Source organism: Engystomops pustulosus, chromosome 3, assembly GCF_040894005.1.
Source record: "Engystomops pustulosus chromosome 3, aEngPut4.maternal, whole genome shotgun sequence".
In the NCBI taxonomy this organism is placed as follows: Eukaryota; Metazoa; Chordata; class Amphibia; order Anura; family Leptodactylidae; genus Engystomops; species Engystomops pustulosus.
The window spans coordinates 156,233,612-156,251,845 of NC_092413.1; the positions used below are offsets into that span (position 1 = coordinate 156,233,612).

The 18,234-nt window shown below is 38.7% G+C and overlaps 1 protein-coding gene across 8 annotated transcripts in view; it reads right to left on the reverse strand.

The window, feature by feature from the left end:
• ATP11B (ATPase phospholipid transporting 11B (putative)) overlaps window positions 1–18,234 on the reverse strand; it is an 88,487-nt gene that overhangs the window by 34,677 nt on the left and 35,576 nt on the right. For all 8 annotated transcript variants that reach the window (XM_072142727.1, XM_072142723.1, XM_072142725.1 and 5 more), the window contains exons 7-21: window positions 16,592–16,695; window positions 16,197–16,244; window positions 15,618–15,682; window positions 13,504–13,585; window positions 12,059–12,209; window positions 10,956–11,153; window positions 7,627–7,785; window positions 4,500–4,675; window positions 3,978–4,046; window positions 3,155–3,228; window positions 2,748–2,851; window positions 2,482–2,663; window positions 2,110–2,313; window positions 1,255–1,408; window positions 89–191 (exon numbers count right to left, since the gene is read on the reverse strand). In XM_072142727.1, the coding sequence (XP_071998828.1) occupies window positions 89–191; window positions 1,255–1,408; window positions 2,110–2,313; window positions 2,482–2,663; window positions 2,748–2,851; window positions 3,155–3,228; window positions 3,978–4,046; window positions 4,500–4,675; window positions 7,627–7,785; window positions 10,956–11,153; window positions 12,059–12,209; window positions 13,504–13,585; window positions 15,618–15,682; window positions 16,197–16,244; window positions 16,592–16,695 (1,873 nt within the window). The remainder of the gene's footprint in view (window positions 1–88; window positions 192–1,254; window positions 1,409–2,109; window positions 2,314–2,481; window positions 2,664–2,747; window positions 2,852–3,154; window positions 3,229–3,977; window positions 4,047–4,499; window positions 4,676–7,626; window positions 7,786–10,955; window positions 11,154–12,058; window positions 12,210–13,503; window positions 13,586–15,617; window positions 15,683–16,196; window positions 16,245–16,591; window positions 16,696–18,234) is intronic.

Consider the following 18,234-nt stretch of genomic DNA (forward strand, 5'->3'; position numbering starts at 1 on the left):
TAATGTACTTCCTTATCACACAATGCAAATTAGAATGGCATTTATCCACAAGAAACTGACTAGCGCAAGAAAAAACTCATGACCTTACCTATGCCAACATGAGCTTCTTGTATCATGCTAACATCATTTGCACCATCACCAATGGCAAGTGTGATAGGTTTTTCAGGAGAAATTTTTAACAACCTTACCACCTGGGGGGAAAAGAGGAAATGAGAATTCAAAAAACATTTAACCCTTTCCCTTACAGGTATTTCTTGACATGCTGTCACGTTATTGGTCAGAGCAATTGTTACCATTTTGACACATGCGAATAAAACCAAAATTACATCAAAGAATTATACTAAATAAACCACATCATTTCTGAAATTCACTTGTCTCCTTTTCGAAATTAAAAATGCATAAAAATTGACTTGGATGGCAAAAAATATTTCCCAAACAGAATTTATTTAGCTTCACATCTCATAGGTGGACATGTGTAGAGTTCACAGATACCTCATAGCTCTATGTTCTGAAATATCCAAAAATTTGCAGCCAGAAATTTTAAGACCGTCACAACCATCAAAATAGAGCAATAAGATGGATTAAAAAGTAAAGGTACCCCCTAAAACCTATTTTTTTTATTAATAGTTGACAGACCATACCATCAACATGCAACTTTGTTACAAACACAAATTATTAAAAAGAAAATGCATTTCAAATGCAATAAAATATATTTTTATCCTTATCATAATTTATCAACATATAAAACTAATATTTACTTTATCTGTGAGGTGTGAGAAGCTCCTCTAACCTCCTCCAAATTCTCCCTGCATCCTACTAGCCAAGAAGCTGGGGGGAAAGGAGGGAGAGGCACTTCTCAGACGGCTATAACTTTGTAACCGTGGCACCTAGAATCTCACTTAAAATTTTTCCTCTGAAGAGGAAAATCTCCTCTTTCATATGTTTCTAGGTGCCAGGGAACCAGAGATATTAACTGTTAATGGGGTGTTTGGAGTGATTTTTATTTATAAAAATCGCATCTGAAATTCTCACTTAGAAACCTTAAAATGTTTCTAGGTGGCAGAGAACCGGATATATTACGATCCATATGAAAGAGGATATTCTCCCGTTTCAGAGTGAAAAAAAGTGACATTCTAGGTGGTACGGGTGTGAAGTGATAGCCCTCTGAAGAGAGGACATCTCAAATAAGTCTTAGGCCATACAGATGACACCCTGTCAGGATGTATGACACATATCTGATTTTTTTCATCATACCTTTGCTTTTTGTAATGGTGCCATTCTGCAGCACAGCACTGCTGAGCAGTTTTTACATACTTCCATAAATAGTTTTTCATGTTCCCTGAGTGCAAGAGAAAGGCTAGCTCCATCAACAACTAGACCGTGTTGGATCACATGATCTTCTTTCAGTCTAAATAAACCAACAATGAAAAATGATTTAAAATGTGTAAATGTGGTAAACGCAAGCTGTTAAAGTTCTATTACACTAATGGAAACAAGTGGAAAATAAAGGCGTTATATTTTGATACTGTTAACCCTTATAAATGTCTGATAGGTAGGAGTTCTCGTTAGCTTACAGGACTAACTGATTTTGAAAGTCTTTAGTAAATTAGGCATATTGGGGGGGACCTGCAATTCCCCAGTCTGATGGCTGCCTGTGATCAATCATTGTGATCAATAACCTTGAGGACAGGCAATTTACATTAAAATAAAACCCCTTTAAGAACTTAATTAATAACACCATTAAACTGTTGCAATCTGGAACTTAGCTTCATCCCAATTTCCCCGTATGCACACCTACTGGTCTGCAAAATGGGGCAAAACAAGGTTGGTTTTCGGCCCACTATGGCCAGGTGGAGATGGGAGAGGTGAGAAAGCCTCAACCCTACAATCTCTTAAGCAAGCTGGGTGACAATGTGTGTTCCTTGTTCCATGACCATGCACAATAGACCTCAATGGCAGCAGTGAGCTAGCTGGCGTATGTCCGGCTATCTCACAGCAGACATTAAAAGTCTTTTATATGAGGCCTTCACAGAGGTCAAAGCAATTATTTTAGACAACCATAAATGTTGACAATTGGCAAAGAACTACAAATGCAACTTGATCACTTACCGCCTATCAAGCTGTCGCAGTTGCTCAGCACATTCGCGGTCTGATTTTTGTTGAACAAGTTCAAGAATATTCATAGTTCTGTGGAAATGTCCACAGGATAAGCTGACACTGACAGCTGTCTCGTGTTTGTCTCCTGTCAGCACCCACACTTTTATTCCTGCCAATCGGAGTGCCTCAATTGTTTCCTGGACCTTATCCTGGAGCCTAAAATCAGATTGCAAAGATAAAACCCCATACCAAAAACATTAAATGTATACAGAAAAGGAAAGTCACTTGTATTTATATGAGGAATTTAAGGCCTGTACAAGTATTGAGCTTGAACAGACGCTTGCTGTTAACAGTCCTTGCAAGTCCCCATACAGGGTTTCTTACTTGTCTTCTACTCCAGTTGCTCCCAGTAACTCCAGGTCTTTTTCAATAAGGTTAAAAACATCAGCCAGTTGCTCTTCCCTTTGATGTAAAGCAGTACGGGCATCGTGAAGACGTTGATCTATTTCTTGATACTCTTCTGGTGTGAACCTCCTACAAGCCACGCACAATGTTCGAAGCCCTTTCTAGAAAAAGAATGTACACAATCAGCAGCATATTCTGAGCGATATTGGCAAATGTAATAGTACGGTACAAGAAACATAACTTACTATAGCAAACTCATCGACATGAAGTCTTGTTCTATCTATTTCCCCACTTTTTGCATGAGGAAGGATAGAAGATTCAGCTCCTTTGGTAAAAAGTATCTTTTGTCCTAGAAAAAGGGAAAAAAAAAAGAAAGAAAAAAAAAGAAAAGAAATTAATTGACATACACATACATAGTATGTTGCTACTATAACATCCGTATAGCTTTTGTACATCATGAGCAAGGTTTCTCTGCAGCATCTGCAGAGGAAGTGCAGTGAACACAGATATCAGTGCGAAGAGAGATAAACCAGTAAAGTGAGTGAGTAAAGAAACAAACACTGATCTAAAAAAATAACTGCTAACAATAATAGAAACCCCCTTTTCTCCTCTTGTTCATAGTATCTATATAGCCTTCAAAATATCCACGAACCTGAAGGACTATCAACAATGACACTCATCCTACGTCGATTAGCATCAAACTCCAACACATGAAGAAGCTTGTACCTTAAAACAAATAGATACAAATCATCATTTTCACAAACTGGAAAATTCAAGAACAAACCTATATGAAAAGCTCCAAACACTTGTTTACAATTTTTTCCAAAAAGCAACTACTACTGTCAGAGGTCACACTAACATTTTTTCAGAAGGGTAAAAATACTCCTCTAACCATTTTTGAGGAGTATTTTTACCCAAGGAGGAGTATGAAAATTTCGGTAATACACCGCACACAGCACACACACTGCACACAAAAACACTACACAGCACACACACTACACTCACACAGCACACGCTCACCCGGTCCCGTCGATCACATAAACGCAGGCAGCTGCGGGCAGGGAGAGTTGGAGCAGGACGGGGAGCAGCAGCTTCGCGGCCTACATGTCTCCCCCGGGGCTGGTGCTCTCACTCCGGGTCTCTTCGGCCCGCCCCTTAGTCACGTGTCCCGCTGAGCGGCCTGGCGCTACAGGGAATAATTGCCAAGCGTAACTTTACGCATGGCAATTATTTTGGGAGGTAATGGCGCCTCATCACGCGTCTATGACGCGTGGTGAGGCGTTAATGCAACCTCTGACTACTGTATTACTCCCTTGAAACTTGTAAAATATTTTTAAGAACAAAAACCGAAGTGGAGAAAATACTGAAAACACTACTGTCTGAAATTCATCCTCAAATTGTTACAGCACATTTTCCCTAAACACAAATTGCTTGACTTATTGTTGTGATATTTTACATTTAGTATAAAATGTTACCTTTCCAGCTTGCCAAGAATTTTGATTTCCATAACATCACCATTGGTGCCCGAAAATGCAACACCCATTCTATGATCAAAAGAGAACAAATAAAAACAATCATTGGAAATCTGCAGGATGAGGGACTGTAAACCATGCACACTGACATACTGGTGTGCCCCCTATGGCAGGATCCACCCTCCTTTAAGCTTCTTATGCCCTTAATTTTAGGAATAAAAGGCTTTAAAAATTATGCCAATGTACTTGTGGGGCTGCAGGTTCCATTAAGACTTATGGAGCCCAGAGCCCCTCAGGTTAATTTGCATCATTTTTAAACCTTTTATATTCTTAAAAACGAAAGCATAAAAAGCTTAAAGAAAAATGAATCCTTCCAGAGGGGGCACACACCAGCATGTTATTGTGCATGGTTTACAATCTTTCTTCCTTTAGCATCATGTAACTTTAAGAACTTTTAAAATGTTTAATTTCCACAGGAAAAAAAATTCTTAAGAATAAGAGATAAACCCTGATTTTTGCACTCACCTTCTAGAAGCTTCAACTAATGCTTTTTCATCAGGCGACGATGCATAATATTCCAGTTGTGTCGATATTCCATTGGAGAACCGCAATCCATCAACACAATCATCTGACAAATCATGACTTATTTGCACAGTGTGGCATAAGGAGACTGCTTTGAAGAAAAGTTCTTCTTCTAACGTCTGAAAACGTTAAGGTTTATATTAACTTTGGATTTGGTATAGAAATCTTCTTTACTATAAAGCCTTGGATATGTAATATCGGAATTGAGTTCTTTAAAGGAATTCTACCATGAAGCATGGATAAACCAGACTTTGACTGTGGTCACAGATGATCTTATATTTATTATCCGACACCTTCATTCTTAAATCAACTTTTATGTTAATGAGCCTTAAAGGCTACAGAGCGGTTCTCAGAGAACCACTGTACTGCAGAATCACAGGCGGTTACACTGTGTGCTAAAACTTCCTGTGTGGCTGTGAAATTATATCAGGCAGAAGGAGGGGGGCATCAAGCAGGACCACAGAGGAAGGGTGAGACAGTGTAAAAGCCTGTTAATCTGCAGCATGGAGGGGCTGTGGGAACTGCCCTTTAGCATAATTTTCAACTTTAAGAACATCACCACAGTCACCACAGTAAGTGCCCCTGGTTTATCAGGCTTGATTTTGATGGTACATTTCCTTTAAGCAGCAAAATACAGGTATTTCTACATCTCCTAGAGATATGGATGGGACAGCCGCTTGGTTTTCATGGACAACTGTGTCAAATAAGAACATACCCCAACAGTATACTAAGGAAAGTAAAATTTCTAGATCTTGACCACTAGTTGGCACTTCTACAGTACCAGCTTGTAACCCCCTCAATAGTCTACAATCTGTAAACTGTTATATAACCTTATTCTGACTGAAGGCAGTCTGTAAGACAAGCCAGCCACCAAAGCTGTGATTTAAAGGGTTTTATTCACAAAAACAATTTATAGCAAGTCCAAAGAAATGAAATGTCAAAAGGAACTTGTCACTTCCTAATAGATACATTTTCACAGAAGTATTTTTTATTCAGGTGAATATGGAACGGTAATTCAAACAATAAATGCAACGTTTCAGTCTATATACATCAGACCTTCATCTGGCACTGTAAAAGAATAATAAACAAAAATTCAGAGACTTATTACATACAATAATGATAGGAGCCATAGAGTGGTCAACAACATGATAGAATAAGTAGGGTCATGGACCCAATGACAACAATTTGTAAAGTCTATATGAACAAGGGAAGCATAAACTTCATGTAGTAATATGCATAAAGGATATGGCTCAATCTATCAGATTTTATGAGAGTGGGGACATATATAGAGGTGGATATAGCTAGGGGTTATAGATATAGCTAGCTGGCATTCTGTGCGATCGCTGCTATAAAAAGCTAATGGGCCAGAAACCAGAAGCGACGTTCCAGCTCCATTGTGGCCTCCAACGTGGAACGCAAGTGTGTGCTTAGTGCCCCTAGCGATCACGCAGGGAACAAAGCTAAATATAGGAAAGGATATATGAGGAGTTCGTAGTGCATGGGACTGTTTAAGGACCGGATATAAATGGAAACGTGGGAAAATGTGGTGTTAAAGCTATATGAATGCATGAGTGACAAAAATGTAGTGTAGTATAAGTGACATACAAAACATAATAATAGGTTGATTAGATTGTGAGCCCCATTTGGGACAAAGAGCAACTTGGCAAACTCTGTGTAGTGCTGTGTAATCTGTGTGCGCTATATAAATAAAGGAATTATTATAATTATTATATGAATTGGTATGGATAGTATAGGCGATATGCAATATGGTATGCTATGGGTAGTATAGGTGATATGGTATGGATAGTGTGTAGTATAATTGTGGTAATTTAAGAATGTATATAGGAAAGGGTCAAAGTACCGTGTTTTCTACTCTCTTATACCTTGCAATCCAGCAAGTATATTATAAATACCACGTTACTTTATGTACCATACTTCATATATATGTCTCCACTCTAGCCTACATATATATTAACGCTGATAGCTTGTGCCATATCCTTTATGCATACTACTACATGAAGTTTACACGTCCCATACTAAATATTCTTTATGTTTTATCTACAGCCATATATACCGACGATAGAAATGTTCATTATTGATGCATTGCCATGCGACTCCATGACCCTATTGCGTTGTCAACCACTACATGGCTACTTAGTCTATTAGCTGTATATCACTGTTATGTCCTATGATCAATGATTCTATGAATTTTTATGTTGTATATGTTTGTTTATTTTTCCGATAGTACACGCTCTCATTCTCATACAGAGCCTGATGTACATAGACTGAAACATTGCATTTATTGTTTGGATTGTCGGTCCACATTCACCTAAATAAAAAAAATACTGCTGTGAACATGTATCTATTAAAGGGAACCTGTCATCAGCAATTGTCCTAAGAAATCACTACCAGTATATTGTCAGGCAGCACGACACCTTCTAGTTATGGTTTCTTTCATTTCGCAGTGCGGGGACATCATGCACAATGATCTACTGTGAAGTGAGAGTTAAACTGGTCGTATAAAGTCATGGGGGTGGAGATCATAACACTGAAGTCAAGGTGAAGACCTCAAGAGATCTGGTTAGTGATGTCTCTGGATGCAGGACCTTCATGTTACAGGGAAGGAGCTTTCTGAGGAAGATAGAGCTTGACTTCAGTGCTAAAATCTCCACCTCAACTTTATACAACCAGTTTACAACTCACTTCAAAGTAGATTTTCTGGATGATGCCACCGCATTGGGCCATGAGAGAAACATAATCTAGAAGCTGCTTAGAAACATAATGGATATGGTTTATTAGGTCAATTTCTGCCGACAGGTTCCCTTTAAGGACTTACCAAGTTTCTTTGACATTATCTGGATGGTGTTGTAACCTACTTCAGCACCCGGTGTGATTAATGTTGAGTGATGTGTTCATGGGATTCCCAACATCTAGACAATTACAAATTATGTATTCCTTACCCTAAGGACAGGGGTTAAGTTGTCTGCATGGGTTACTGCAGAGTTTGGCATACTTGACATGTAATGGTTGTGAACGGAAAGTCTGTTGCATAATCTACCAGTTTTCCTACCAAGCTTGTCGAGGCTCCATCAACATAGTCTACAGTGACTCCCTCTGGAACAAGTTTCCCGTTGATCTCCTGGTATTTGATCCCATTTACTGAACATTCTCTGAACTGCATTTCATTTTCTGTCAATGTCCCAGTTTTGTCTGTGAATACATATTCTATCTGTAAAAAGAAGAAGCATGAAAGAGAAATCTTTATTAAGCATTCGCTATGTCTTAAAAATATACAAGATGTTACAAAAGTAAAGCAAACAGAAGACTTTCTTGCAGGGATGTAGGGATCAGACGTTGTAGAAAATAGATGTCTATAAAGCAAACAGAGAGATGGTTTGAAGTGTAACCAATGTATCAATTACTTACAGTTTTCTAGATCTCTGCTTGCTGTCCTTATATAGAAAGCTTCTATGTTCCAGTGGACAGAAATGGTCACACAGATGTGCAGCTCGTTATAACCCACAGCTCTGATTACTCTCTCTGATATTAATGAACTGTTCTCCTCTGTGACCATTGTCAGATTTGTGTCCAATGGAAGTAAACATAGAAGCTTTCTATGGAATCATAGCAAGTAGAGATCTAGAAAAACATGACCAATTGATACAGAAAGTATATTGGTAAAAAATGGAAATGCAATGGTGAGAAGAAAGGTTTCCCACACAGTGCTCACTGCTAAATATACCATGTACTGTGTGGGACAGCATTCTGGTAAGGGCATAAGTGCACATGAGGGAACTAGATGTCTACTCAGGTCAAAATTTGAAGAAACAGAGCGTCAGTCAAAGAAGAAATTAATAAAATAATTTTAACAGTTTACACAAACATGGTAATATAGACCACACATAGATACACAAATACAATCTTCCCCAAGAAGTGGCACAGAAGTGAACCAGGTCTATATATCTTTTGCGCCATCGACACTCAAACATTTTCATGGCATTTTGTTAGGAATAAATAAATATATTTCAATTTTGTATGGTGTGAAAAAATGCTTTAGCAATTCTTGATAATTAGGGGAAGATATATCTAACCAATAAGACGCAATTAGCTTGCAAGTCTGATATAAGACTTTAGATTCATTACATTTTTGAATATCTGTTAGGGGTAGCACACAAACATATCCTAAGCTACCCACAAGAGGGAACAGCTGGATAGTAGTGATTTAAAAAAATAAATAAACCTTTTTTTTTAACAGACCAAACCCTTGATTCCAAAAATGTTCTAAAGCAGGGCAAGCCCAGAATATGTGTATAAGATCGGTTTGTTCAGTGCGGTGCACCATTTTGTGTAAGAGTACAATAGTACAATATACATGGTTCACTAGAAACAGAAACAGGTCAGAACCGCATCCAGTATATCTTTCTAAACCTTGTCAGTAACTCTGTCAATGTCACTGGCCCATTTTATCCCAAGGCCCATCCAGTGATAGGTAGGAATCAGAAAACAAAGTATCCACAGCATCTCAGCTGCAGACATCTGTAAAACTGTGTTGGTGGAAGCCCAAAGTCAGACATCCCCCTGATATAATTAAGCAATGCAGAGCACTCTGACAATTCTTCTCTAAAAGGGTATTCCCAGAGACAAGATTCTTAAATATACTCAGGATAATAAAATAACATTCTGTAATTCACTGTTATTGACAAAATACAGCATTTTACAGATATAATTCCAACCTGTCTCTATCAGTCCTGGTGTTAATATTTTGGTTGTCCCTGGATACGACCATAAACTCCTGACTATGGTCAGGCAGATTCACTCACATGAATACTGCATGTACTGCAGGGGGAGGGGCAGAAGGGGAGATAACTACAGGCAGGCACTTCCTGTCCAACAGTGTGCAGAGAAGACACCAACTCTACCAACACTACAGGCAGTCCCCGGGTTACATACAAGAAAGGGTCTGTAGGTTTGTTCTTAAGTTGAATTTGTATGTAAGTCGCAACTGTATATTTTATCATTGTAATCCCAGACAGAACTTTTTTGGTCTCTGTGACAATTGGATTTAAAAAATGTTGGATTGTCATAAGAATCAATATTAACACTAAAGCTTCATTACAGACACATTTGATAACTGTTACAGCTGATCATTGTAGCCTAGGACTAAAGTACAATAAATTACCAATATGCAGTGGTACGTTTGTAACTAGGGGTCGTATGTAAGTCGAGTGTTCTTAAGTAGGGGACCGCCTGTACATGTGCTTGCTGCAGAAATAACCATATTTACCAGAATAAAACAATCTTAATCAAGGGGATTTCTGAAACAAATGAGCCACATGAACATAACACTTACTGAACAGGAATTGAAATGTGGTTGGAAGGCCATTGTAACATTATATCTACTATTCATTCTCCTGACAGAGGTCTTAGGATGGAAGGTGGCAAGTCTGAGATGATATCAGCTGCTTTACAGAAGAGACAGCTCGATTTACAGAAAATAAAATTAAACGAAAATGAAGCAAATAAAACAATAGTGTATTATTGTATAAAAGGTCAAACTACACAGTATAAGGCTGGATTCACATGACCGGTGCCTGCCGTACCGTAGCACGGCGGGCACATGGCAGCGCGCGGGGAGAGCGCTGCTCACCCCCGCCCCTCTCCATAGGGATATATGGCGCACAGCGCTGTATGCCCTGAAAAAAAAGGACATGTCCTATTTTTTCACGGGCCACGGAACAGTACGGTGCCGCACGTGTGCTGCACCGTACCGCTCCCGCAGGGCGCCGCGCGCCCATTGCCGTCTATGGGGGACGTATATCGGCCGTATATACGTCCCTCTTCCGGTAGTGTGAATGCAGCCTAAGTTAAGTCTTTAGGAGGTTTCAATGGAACAAGGTCAGTCTGCGAATCATGATTCACGGACCAAACACGAGACTCCTGGGAACATAGAAATAAAATTTGACTCTGCTGTTTAATGGGGGAGTAGTGACCCCTTGAATTATATATCACTGTGGTGAACTGAATGCTGTCCCCAGAACTGTGGTTGATCTGTGAATGGTGGCATCTGCAGGTCCACTATTTACCAGAACACTGTTATAGTGTTGCCACATTTGTCGTAGACAGACAGGAAGTCCTTGCATCATATTTCTATGATGCAAGGACTCCTGTCCACTGGACTGCGCTAGTTAGGTTGGATCTGACAATCAAACAGGTCAGTTTAAATGAACCAAGCATGTTTGCGTACAGGGGGCTCAGCAATAATTATGAAACTTTAGATAGGCCAGAAAAATATGCCTATTTAAAGTAATCTTTTGGCCGAGTGTGAAACGGGAGCACTAGAAGAGGAGTGACAGGGCATTTTTAAGATAAATATGACAGAAAATAACAGAAGAACGTTACCTGTCCAAGCTCTTCATTCAGGTCAGATGTATTAACCTGTGCTCTCTGATTGCTTTCTTCGTGATAGAGATCAAGGTCCCAACCAATAAAAAACGACCCCAGGAATTTCTGCATCTCCACCGTTACATAAAGTGAAATGGGGATGATAAAATTATAAAGCACTAAAAATGCCAAAAAATCTGAGATGAATTTTAGAATCTGAAAAAGACAAAAGCAATAGGTGCGTAAAAAAACAATATATATTTTTGAAAGCATTAGGAAATAAAACATATTCTAAGAAACAGAGCAATTAAACAATTACAGAGACTTGATGACAGGTGTCCTATAACTAATTTTATCACTACTACCTGTTTGAGCAGCTCACAATTCCAGCTTTTTTCTAGTTAATTCATACATTATTCATTTTAAAATCATCTTCTCTTTATTATGTAAATGAGCCTGTGCACATGGAGAGAGAAAGTGATGTCACCGCTGTTATCCATCCCCTCGCCTCTTCCTGCTTAAGACTGTGTGTAATGTAATATGGTAAAGCATTGCTAGTGTTTGTGTGAGAGACACAGACATCAGCTGCACAAGTAGTATATAGGAGGAACAGCATGTCAGGCTGCTTAAGGACCTGATTGTTTAAGTTTACAGAAATATAGAGGGGACAATGTTGCTTTCTAATGGCAGTTTATGAAATTAGATTTAGTATATATTGGGGTGTAAATTTGCCTGACAGGATCTCTTTAAGTGCATCACAGATATAGATATTGTTTTTTGAGACGTTAAGAAAATAGGGAAAAAAATCCAATGTATATATAAAGATGTAAATTTACATGATTTAGTAGCTTTTTTTTAAGAATGATTTTAGCATACTGTTGATGCGGCAATGTCCTTTACATGAAAATTATCAGAGGTGGCGCCCAAAGACATTTTTATTATCTAGGATGGTAAAATTCTTTAATATAATGAGCTCATTAAATCTTTTCTGCTTATCAGCTATGCATCCTGGTACAAATGCAAAAGGAAGGAGCACAGGGGTGGGGGGTGGTACAATTTTAAATTCAACCTTCTTATGACAACTCATGTGAAAATATTGTGCAAGATTACTTAACACATACTTTGCTGCTATTTCTGTCATGTTCTGTTTTTTGGTTGTACCATGGTTCATCCCATTTTTCTTCTGCTTGCCATGCATATTTCAAGATCGTGCTAAGAATCGCTTCAAATAGGAGAATAATCAGGTACACAAGAAGGAAGGAGTTCATAGACCTAAGATAAATCAAGTCATTAAATATTGAGAACACAATCCACCAACAAAGTTCAATATAAAACAAGCATTTAGTAAAACCAAACAAGCACAAACTATAGTATAAACCACTTACAGAGAAGTTTAATTTTATAAAACATTTATCTAACCACAGAATCCACATAGATTGGGGATTCCAACTATCAGACATTCCCTAAGAGCAGTTGAACTGGGGAACACAAGTGCCCCAAATCTGCCTAAACTACTAATGAATTTGTCCTTTGTGTACTTGTGTGTGAGATCTCAGCACTGCCCCTGCCCTCTGCTCTAATTGATATCACTATCAGGTTTCTGGTTGGATATCACGGGAGGGGACAAATCGAGGACTGAGCTTGAATGCAAAGGGTCTCAAAGCACTGCTGTGCTAGAACATAAATGCAGTTTTCACAGTCCTGCTGCTATTTAAACACAAAAAGAATGGTCACACAGATGTCTGCAGCTTTGTTTGGTCAATACTGATGATAGACGCTTAAAAATAATCTACTTGACAAATCAGTGTCTAGGGACATATGCTATGATTTTCTGCTCAGTGATTTTCTGCTATGATTTTCTGATGTGCGCTTAAGGTCCTATACACTTGGCTCTGTGTACTGCTCACCCTTCCCTTCTCCAAAGGAAGCTGGGAGGATGCACCATAAAAATCGTCAAAAGATAGGACATTGTTTGCCAGCGCAGCAGCACTTCTCTGATACGATGGCAATGTGGCCATTCAAATAAATTACTGCATTGTCCATTGAAGTGAATGTGGCGGTGTGCTACCGGTATTCAAAACGGTGCTGTACGGGTAGCATGTAGCCGGGGAAAACGTGCGCAAGGGGTCTAAGGTGAAGTTCAAATCTGCATCAGAGGCTCCTTTAGTCCAATTCATCCCATCCCCAACAGATGAACCAACCTTACATGCCCATTGTAGCTGGTGTGCGAGACCTACCCTGCTAAAGAGAAAGTCGAAGGTGACTTGCTCACCTGTAACAAAGGACTGCAGCACTATAAAGGGGGAGTGGAAGTTTCTCAACCCACAATGAGAGTGTGTGTGTAGTTCTAGCTATGAATGGGGCTCTACACAATTTTTTGGAGTCGTAAAATAAATAAATATTTAAAAAGATTGTATTTACAGAAAGATTCTGTGTCAAAGGAGAAAAAAGGTCTACATTAATAAAAGTGCATATATTGCATTTAATGTAAATAAGTGTTTAATAATGCATTGAACTGTACTAGCACTTTGAGGTTCTTGTTTAGGGGAAAGATAGGATGGCATACTTTTCCACTGCAGATCTCTTTTGTGATTTACTCTTGTAATTCAATGCCATTTTCGCTTCCATCCCAGTATATACAGCAACACCTATTATAAAACATGTAGACAAAGGTAATTGTACATGAAAAAGGAGCAATTCAGTCAGTTCTAGCATCTCATTTTTTACAATTAATGGTTAGGTTAAACGTTAAATTAAGCAACAGTTTAAAAAAAAATAAAATAAATTTACAAGGACATTGGTAGATTACACATGGCTCACCAATATGTATGCTTGTTACCACGCTCACCTTTAGCTGATCTTGTACCAACTCCATTCTTAGGTTAATCCAACCCTCCCCACTCTTAGTGTGACGGCACATGCGGCGTTTTAAACGTGGTTTTGGCCCGTTTTTAAGCAGTCTGTCAAAAAACGTCTGTTTTTTTGAAAGCGCAAGCGTTTTTGACCAGTTTCAATTAAGATAACTGGTCAAACCTGTCAAAAACAGATGAGTTTTCAAAAAATGCATGCGTTTTTCATAAAGGATGCGGTTTTTAACACATGCATTTTTTGACGGACTGCTTAAAAATGGGCCAAAAACGTCACGTGTACCATCACCCTTAGGTGATATGGGGAGGACTTGTAACCCTTTATCAGTAGGCATTGTTAGTCAGGGTGGTAAAATTATGGCCACAGGTCTTCCTTAAGTAAAAAAAGGATGGATACAGATGGATACAGAATGGATGTTCCTGAGATACCAAATAAAAAGGTTTTCCACTACAAATCTCTCCATCATATGAATACCGGTGTGCGCCAATTCCGACAACCCCTCCTATATCCATCCAAGCCGAATCCAGACCGATGTGTCAACCGTGTCTTAAGGCAGCACCTGGAGGCACGTAAACCAGCACCAAACAACCAAATCTAGCATAACTCAATTTGGTGAGCATTATTTCAATCCCCTTTTTGTGCACCCACAACTACTTTTTTTGTGCAACTACAATACTACTACTATGAGCGCTATTTGGTCTCCCCCTTGTCCGCTTTCAATATTTTAAGTAGAAAAGGACATTATTTTGTACTCTTTGTAATACTTTTCTGATTTTGCCTGGCAGTGTGAAGGTGGTGCACATTTATTTTTAAATTCCCCAAATGTTGATAAATCTGATTGTTATAAGCAATCCTTAAAGTGCATTGGTAAAAATAATGCTCATGCATTTCTTTCTATTGCTATCCTCTTTGCTTCAAAATAAGCCCTACAGAGAATTTTCATGAATGGATAAGACCCACTTCAAAAAGTGTGCAGGAAGCTATACATGTAAAAACAAACAAATACTGAACAGGAGGACAGATAAGTAAACCTATCATCAATGACCGTGGACAAAACCAAAAGAATTGCATTTTAAAGTCGTCTCACCACAATAAGGCTTGGCTAGTGCTATGTTATCACATACAGAATGGGTAGTGTCATAGGCCTGTCCTGAGCCCCAGAGTTATAGCTGCTTCCAGTCAGCAGGGGGAGCCAACCTTAACATTCAGCTGGAACCTAACAGTGACAAGCCTATGACATGAGTGCAGCACAACCCAGTGTCCACACTATAGAAGATTTGCAGGATACTGTTTTAATAGGACATTTCAAAACACAGTGGAAAAGGAAGGAATGGAAGCATAAATTAATACATAGATTTAAAGGACATTTACCACTAAAATCAAAGACTGTTAAAAAGACACACTGACATGCTGGTGTGTGTCCCCTTTGGCAGGATCTGCTCTTCTTTTAGCTGTTTTTTTGTTTTTCCAAAACATTTAATAAATGTGGCAAAAAGCATGGCTTTGGAGCAGACAGATTGACAAATTTCCCCCTGTGCGTCATGCAAACTTCTTAGCCCCCAAACCACAAATAAGGTCTGGGCAAATAATTCCATCTAACACAGCGTTTCACAACTCAGCTGTATTGAACTCTGTCTAATGGTCCGGCGCACAGCCATTGTTTTGGATGTGTGCTAGGCCTTGTTTCAATGGGCTAGCGAACAGTACCATGTATTTCTATAGGTTCAAACATACAGATGCGGCTTCCATGGGTCCGTGTGAGAGCTGACTGTTAATACATGTCATATGGTTAAAGCATTTAACAAAACATACCAAAAATTTCCTTTGTGTTTTTTAACCTCGCCCCACGAAGTAAAAGATTTTCTGGTCCAAGAGGTCTGTCATACAAAAAAAACAAATTAATAATCTTATACATAGAAGCAACTGTATATGCATCTCCTTCATTCATTTTGCATCACTACAGTATCCAGGAGAAGATAACCGATATGGATTAACCTTATCAGAACCAGGATCCTATCAGTTTTTCACTTCCCACATTCCAAACTTACACTAGCAATTAGACTACCTGAAGGCCCATTAGTGACCAACATAGAAACCTTTATGTGTAGTCACTAGGGGGTTAAATATTGGCCTTTTAAGAGGGAAGATGGCGTGCAGGGGTTTCCAGAGAACAGATTTATAGACTAAACACATTTTTTACCAAATAGATTTCAATATTATGAAATTCAGACAGACATCAGTTTGTCATTCGTTGTCCAATTATTGTTAATATCATTTCTTTGTCCTACATTTTTAGATTCTTACATTTTACTTTATTTACAATCATTTTTATGCATATCACTCTCTGTGTCCAGCATAGACAGTAAAACAAAGAACAATCAAGGATATTACCTTACAATATCTTCTGAATGTTCCCGCAAGGTTATTCTTCCAACAAACCTAAGAAACATTTACATAGAATTATTACCACCAATATTTGGTGTATCATATTTATCCTCAATTCAGCTGGCAGTAGAGATTTCTCATTTTTCACAGATTAATGTATCAAATTTTTTAAATTTCATTATTAACCTTTATTTTTTTTTATTCTATCGTCTCTGTTCTAGTAACAGCATTTAGTGACATGCTTTACAGTAGCCTGATGGCCACAAGCAGAAAAAAAAGAGAGAAAAAATGATTTAAAATTTTTGTTGCAAAAATGTACTGTCATGAAATCAGACTTCTTCCTGTCAAGACCCATTAAATTCAGACACATGAAGAAAAAAACCCCTTCAGAACGGGCTTACCTGTAAAGATCTGCTTCAGGCTGCTGACATTCTATCACGGCTTTTAAAGTGTCCAGGTTGGCCACAGACTGTAAAATTGCGGTTTCTGAGACAGCAAAATGTGTCTAAACAGAACTAAAGGGATTTAATATGTAGGCTGCAATAACAAAGTGGCAGTAACCGACAAGAGAATAGTTCATATATTATTAAAGAATGATTATCTGAATGATTCCCATGTGTAACATTTTAGGAACGCTGTCTGGTAAGCCAGTATAAGGCTGAGGTTCTCGGAGTAAGTTATGATGGAGCAGTTTTACTAATATGCAGCAAACCATAGTTATAAAGAAGTTATAAAAACCCCAATATGTTCAGTGGAAATCTTCAAAGTGGGTAAATACAGGCCTTCTTTTTAGTATATTTACATATGTAGCAAAACAAATCTGCTGAGGGAATGGAATTTTAATCCAGATATTGTAAGAAAAATGAAATACATAAAACCATAGAAATTCTGAGAGGTGGTATCAGAAGATAATAAAAACATTTGGTCCCTAGAAAGTCTCAAAATGATATGTTAAAAACATGCCAATATGAACACCGTCACAATGAAGACGTGTGTGAAAAATGAAATGCACCCATAGGAATGTATTCCATAGGAATTTAAATAGAAGGCCTCGTGCACACGTTCGTCTGGGAGACTTATTGCGGCGAGATATACGTCCCCACAGAGCATGCTCTATCTTTCCTTGTGTGTGCGGCAGTCTGTGGCTGTTTTTTTATGGAGAGGGGAGGTGGTGAGCATGTGTGAATGTGCCCTAAGGAGAAAACATTCTAGATTATTAACAATCTTTTCATAAATGGACATCCCAGATGAATCTCCAACTACCAGACCCTGAAATACTTATTAAAGCTGAAAAAGCTCAAGAGCTACTTTCAGGTAGTGAGTTAAAATGTTCAAGTTCATGACAGCACAAAAGAATAAAAGCTGCACAATTTTTAATTTTTTTTGGAAAGAAAATCTCAGAGCTCAAGCAGTTTAGGCAAAATTACATCTGAACTTTGGGAACAATAACCTTTTAACAAAGCCAAAGTAGAGATGATTGGTCAAAATGCAAAGCACTACAATAGCTTATTAGCATAGATTACTCATACACATTTTCAGGGATGTTAGTGGGAGGATTTGGGCTTAGGTAACCACGGGACCTGGATACCTTTGAACTCCTTTGCAGACCAAAGTATTCAAACGTGAAATCATTTTCTCAACAGCCAAAATCTATAAGAACCTGGTTCTACAACATGGTAGTAATCCCAAGCACCCAAACAAAACTACTGTATATACCCGAGTATAAGCCGAGACCACTAATTTTACCACCAAAACTGGAAAAACCTATTGACTTGAGTATAAGCCGAGGGTGGGAAATGCATTGGTCACAGACCCCCCCAGTATATAGCCAGCCAGCTCCCTATAGTATACAGCCAGCCCAGCCTGCCCCCCGTAGTATACAGCCTGCCCCCCAGTAGTAATACAGCCTGCCCCCCAGTAGTAATACAGCCTGCCCCCCAGTAGTAATACAGCCTGCCCCCCAGTAGTAATACAGCCTGCCCCCCAGTAGTAATACAGCCTGCCCCCCAGTAGTAATACAGCCTGCCCCCCAGTAGTAATACAG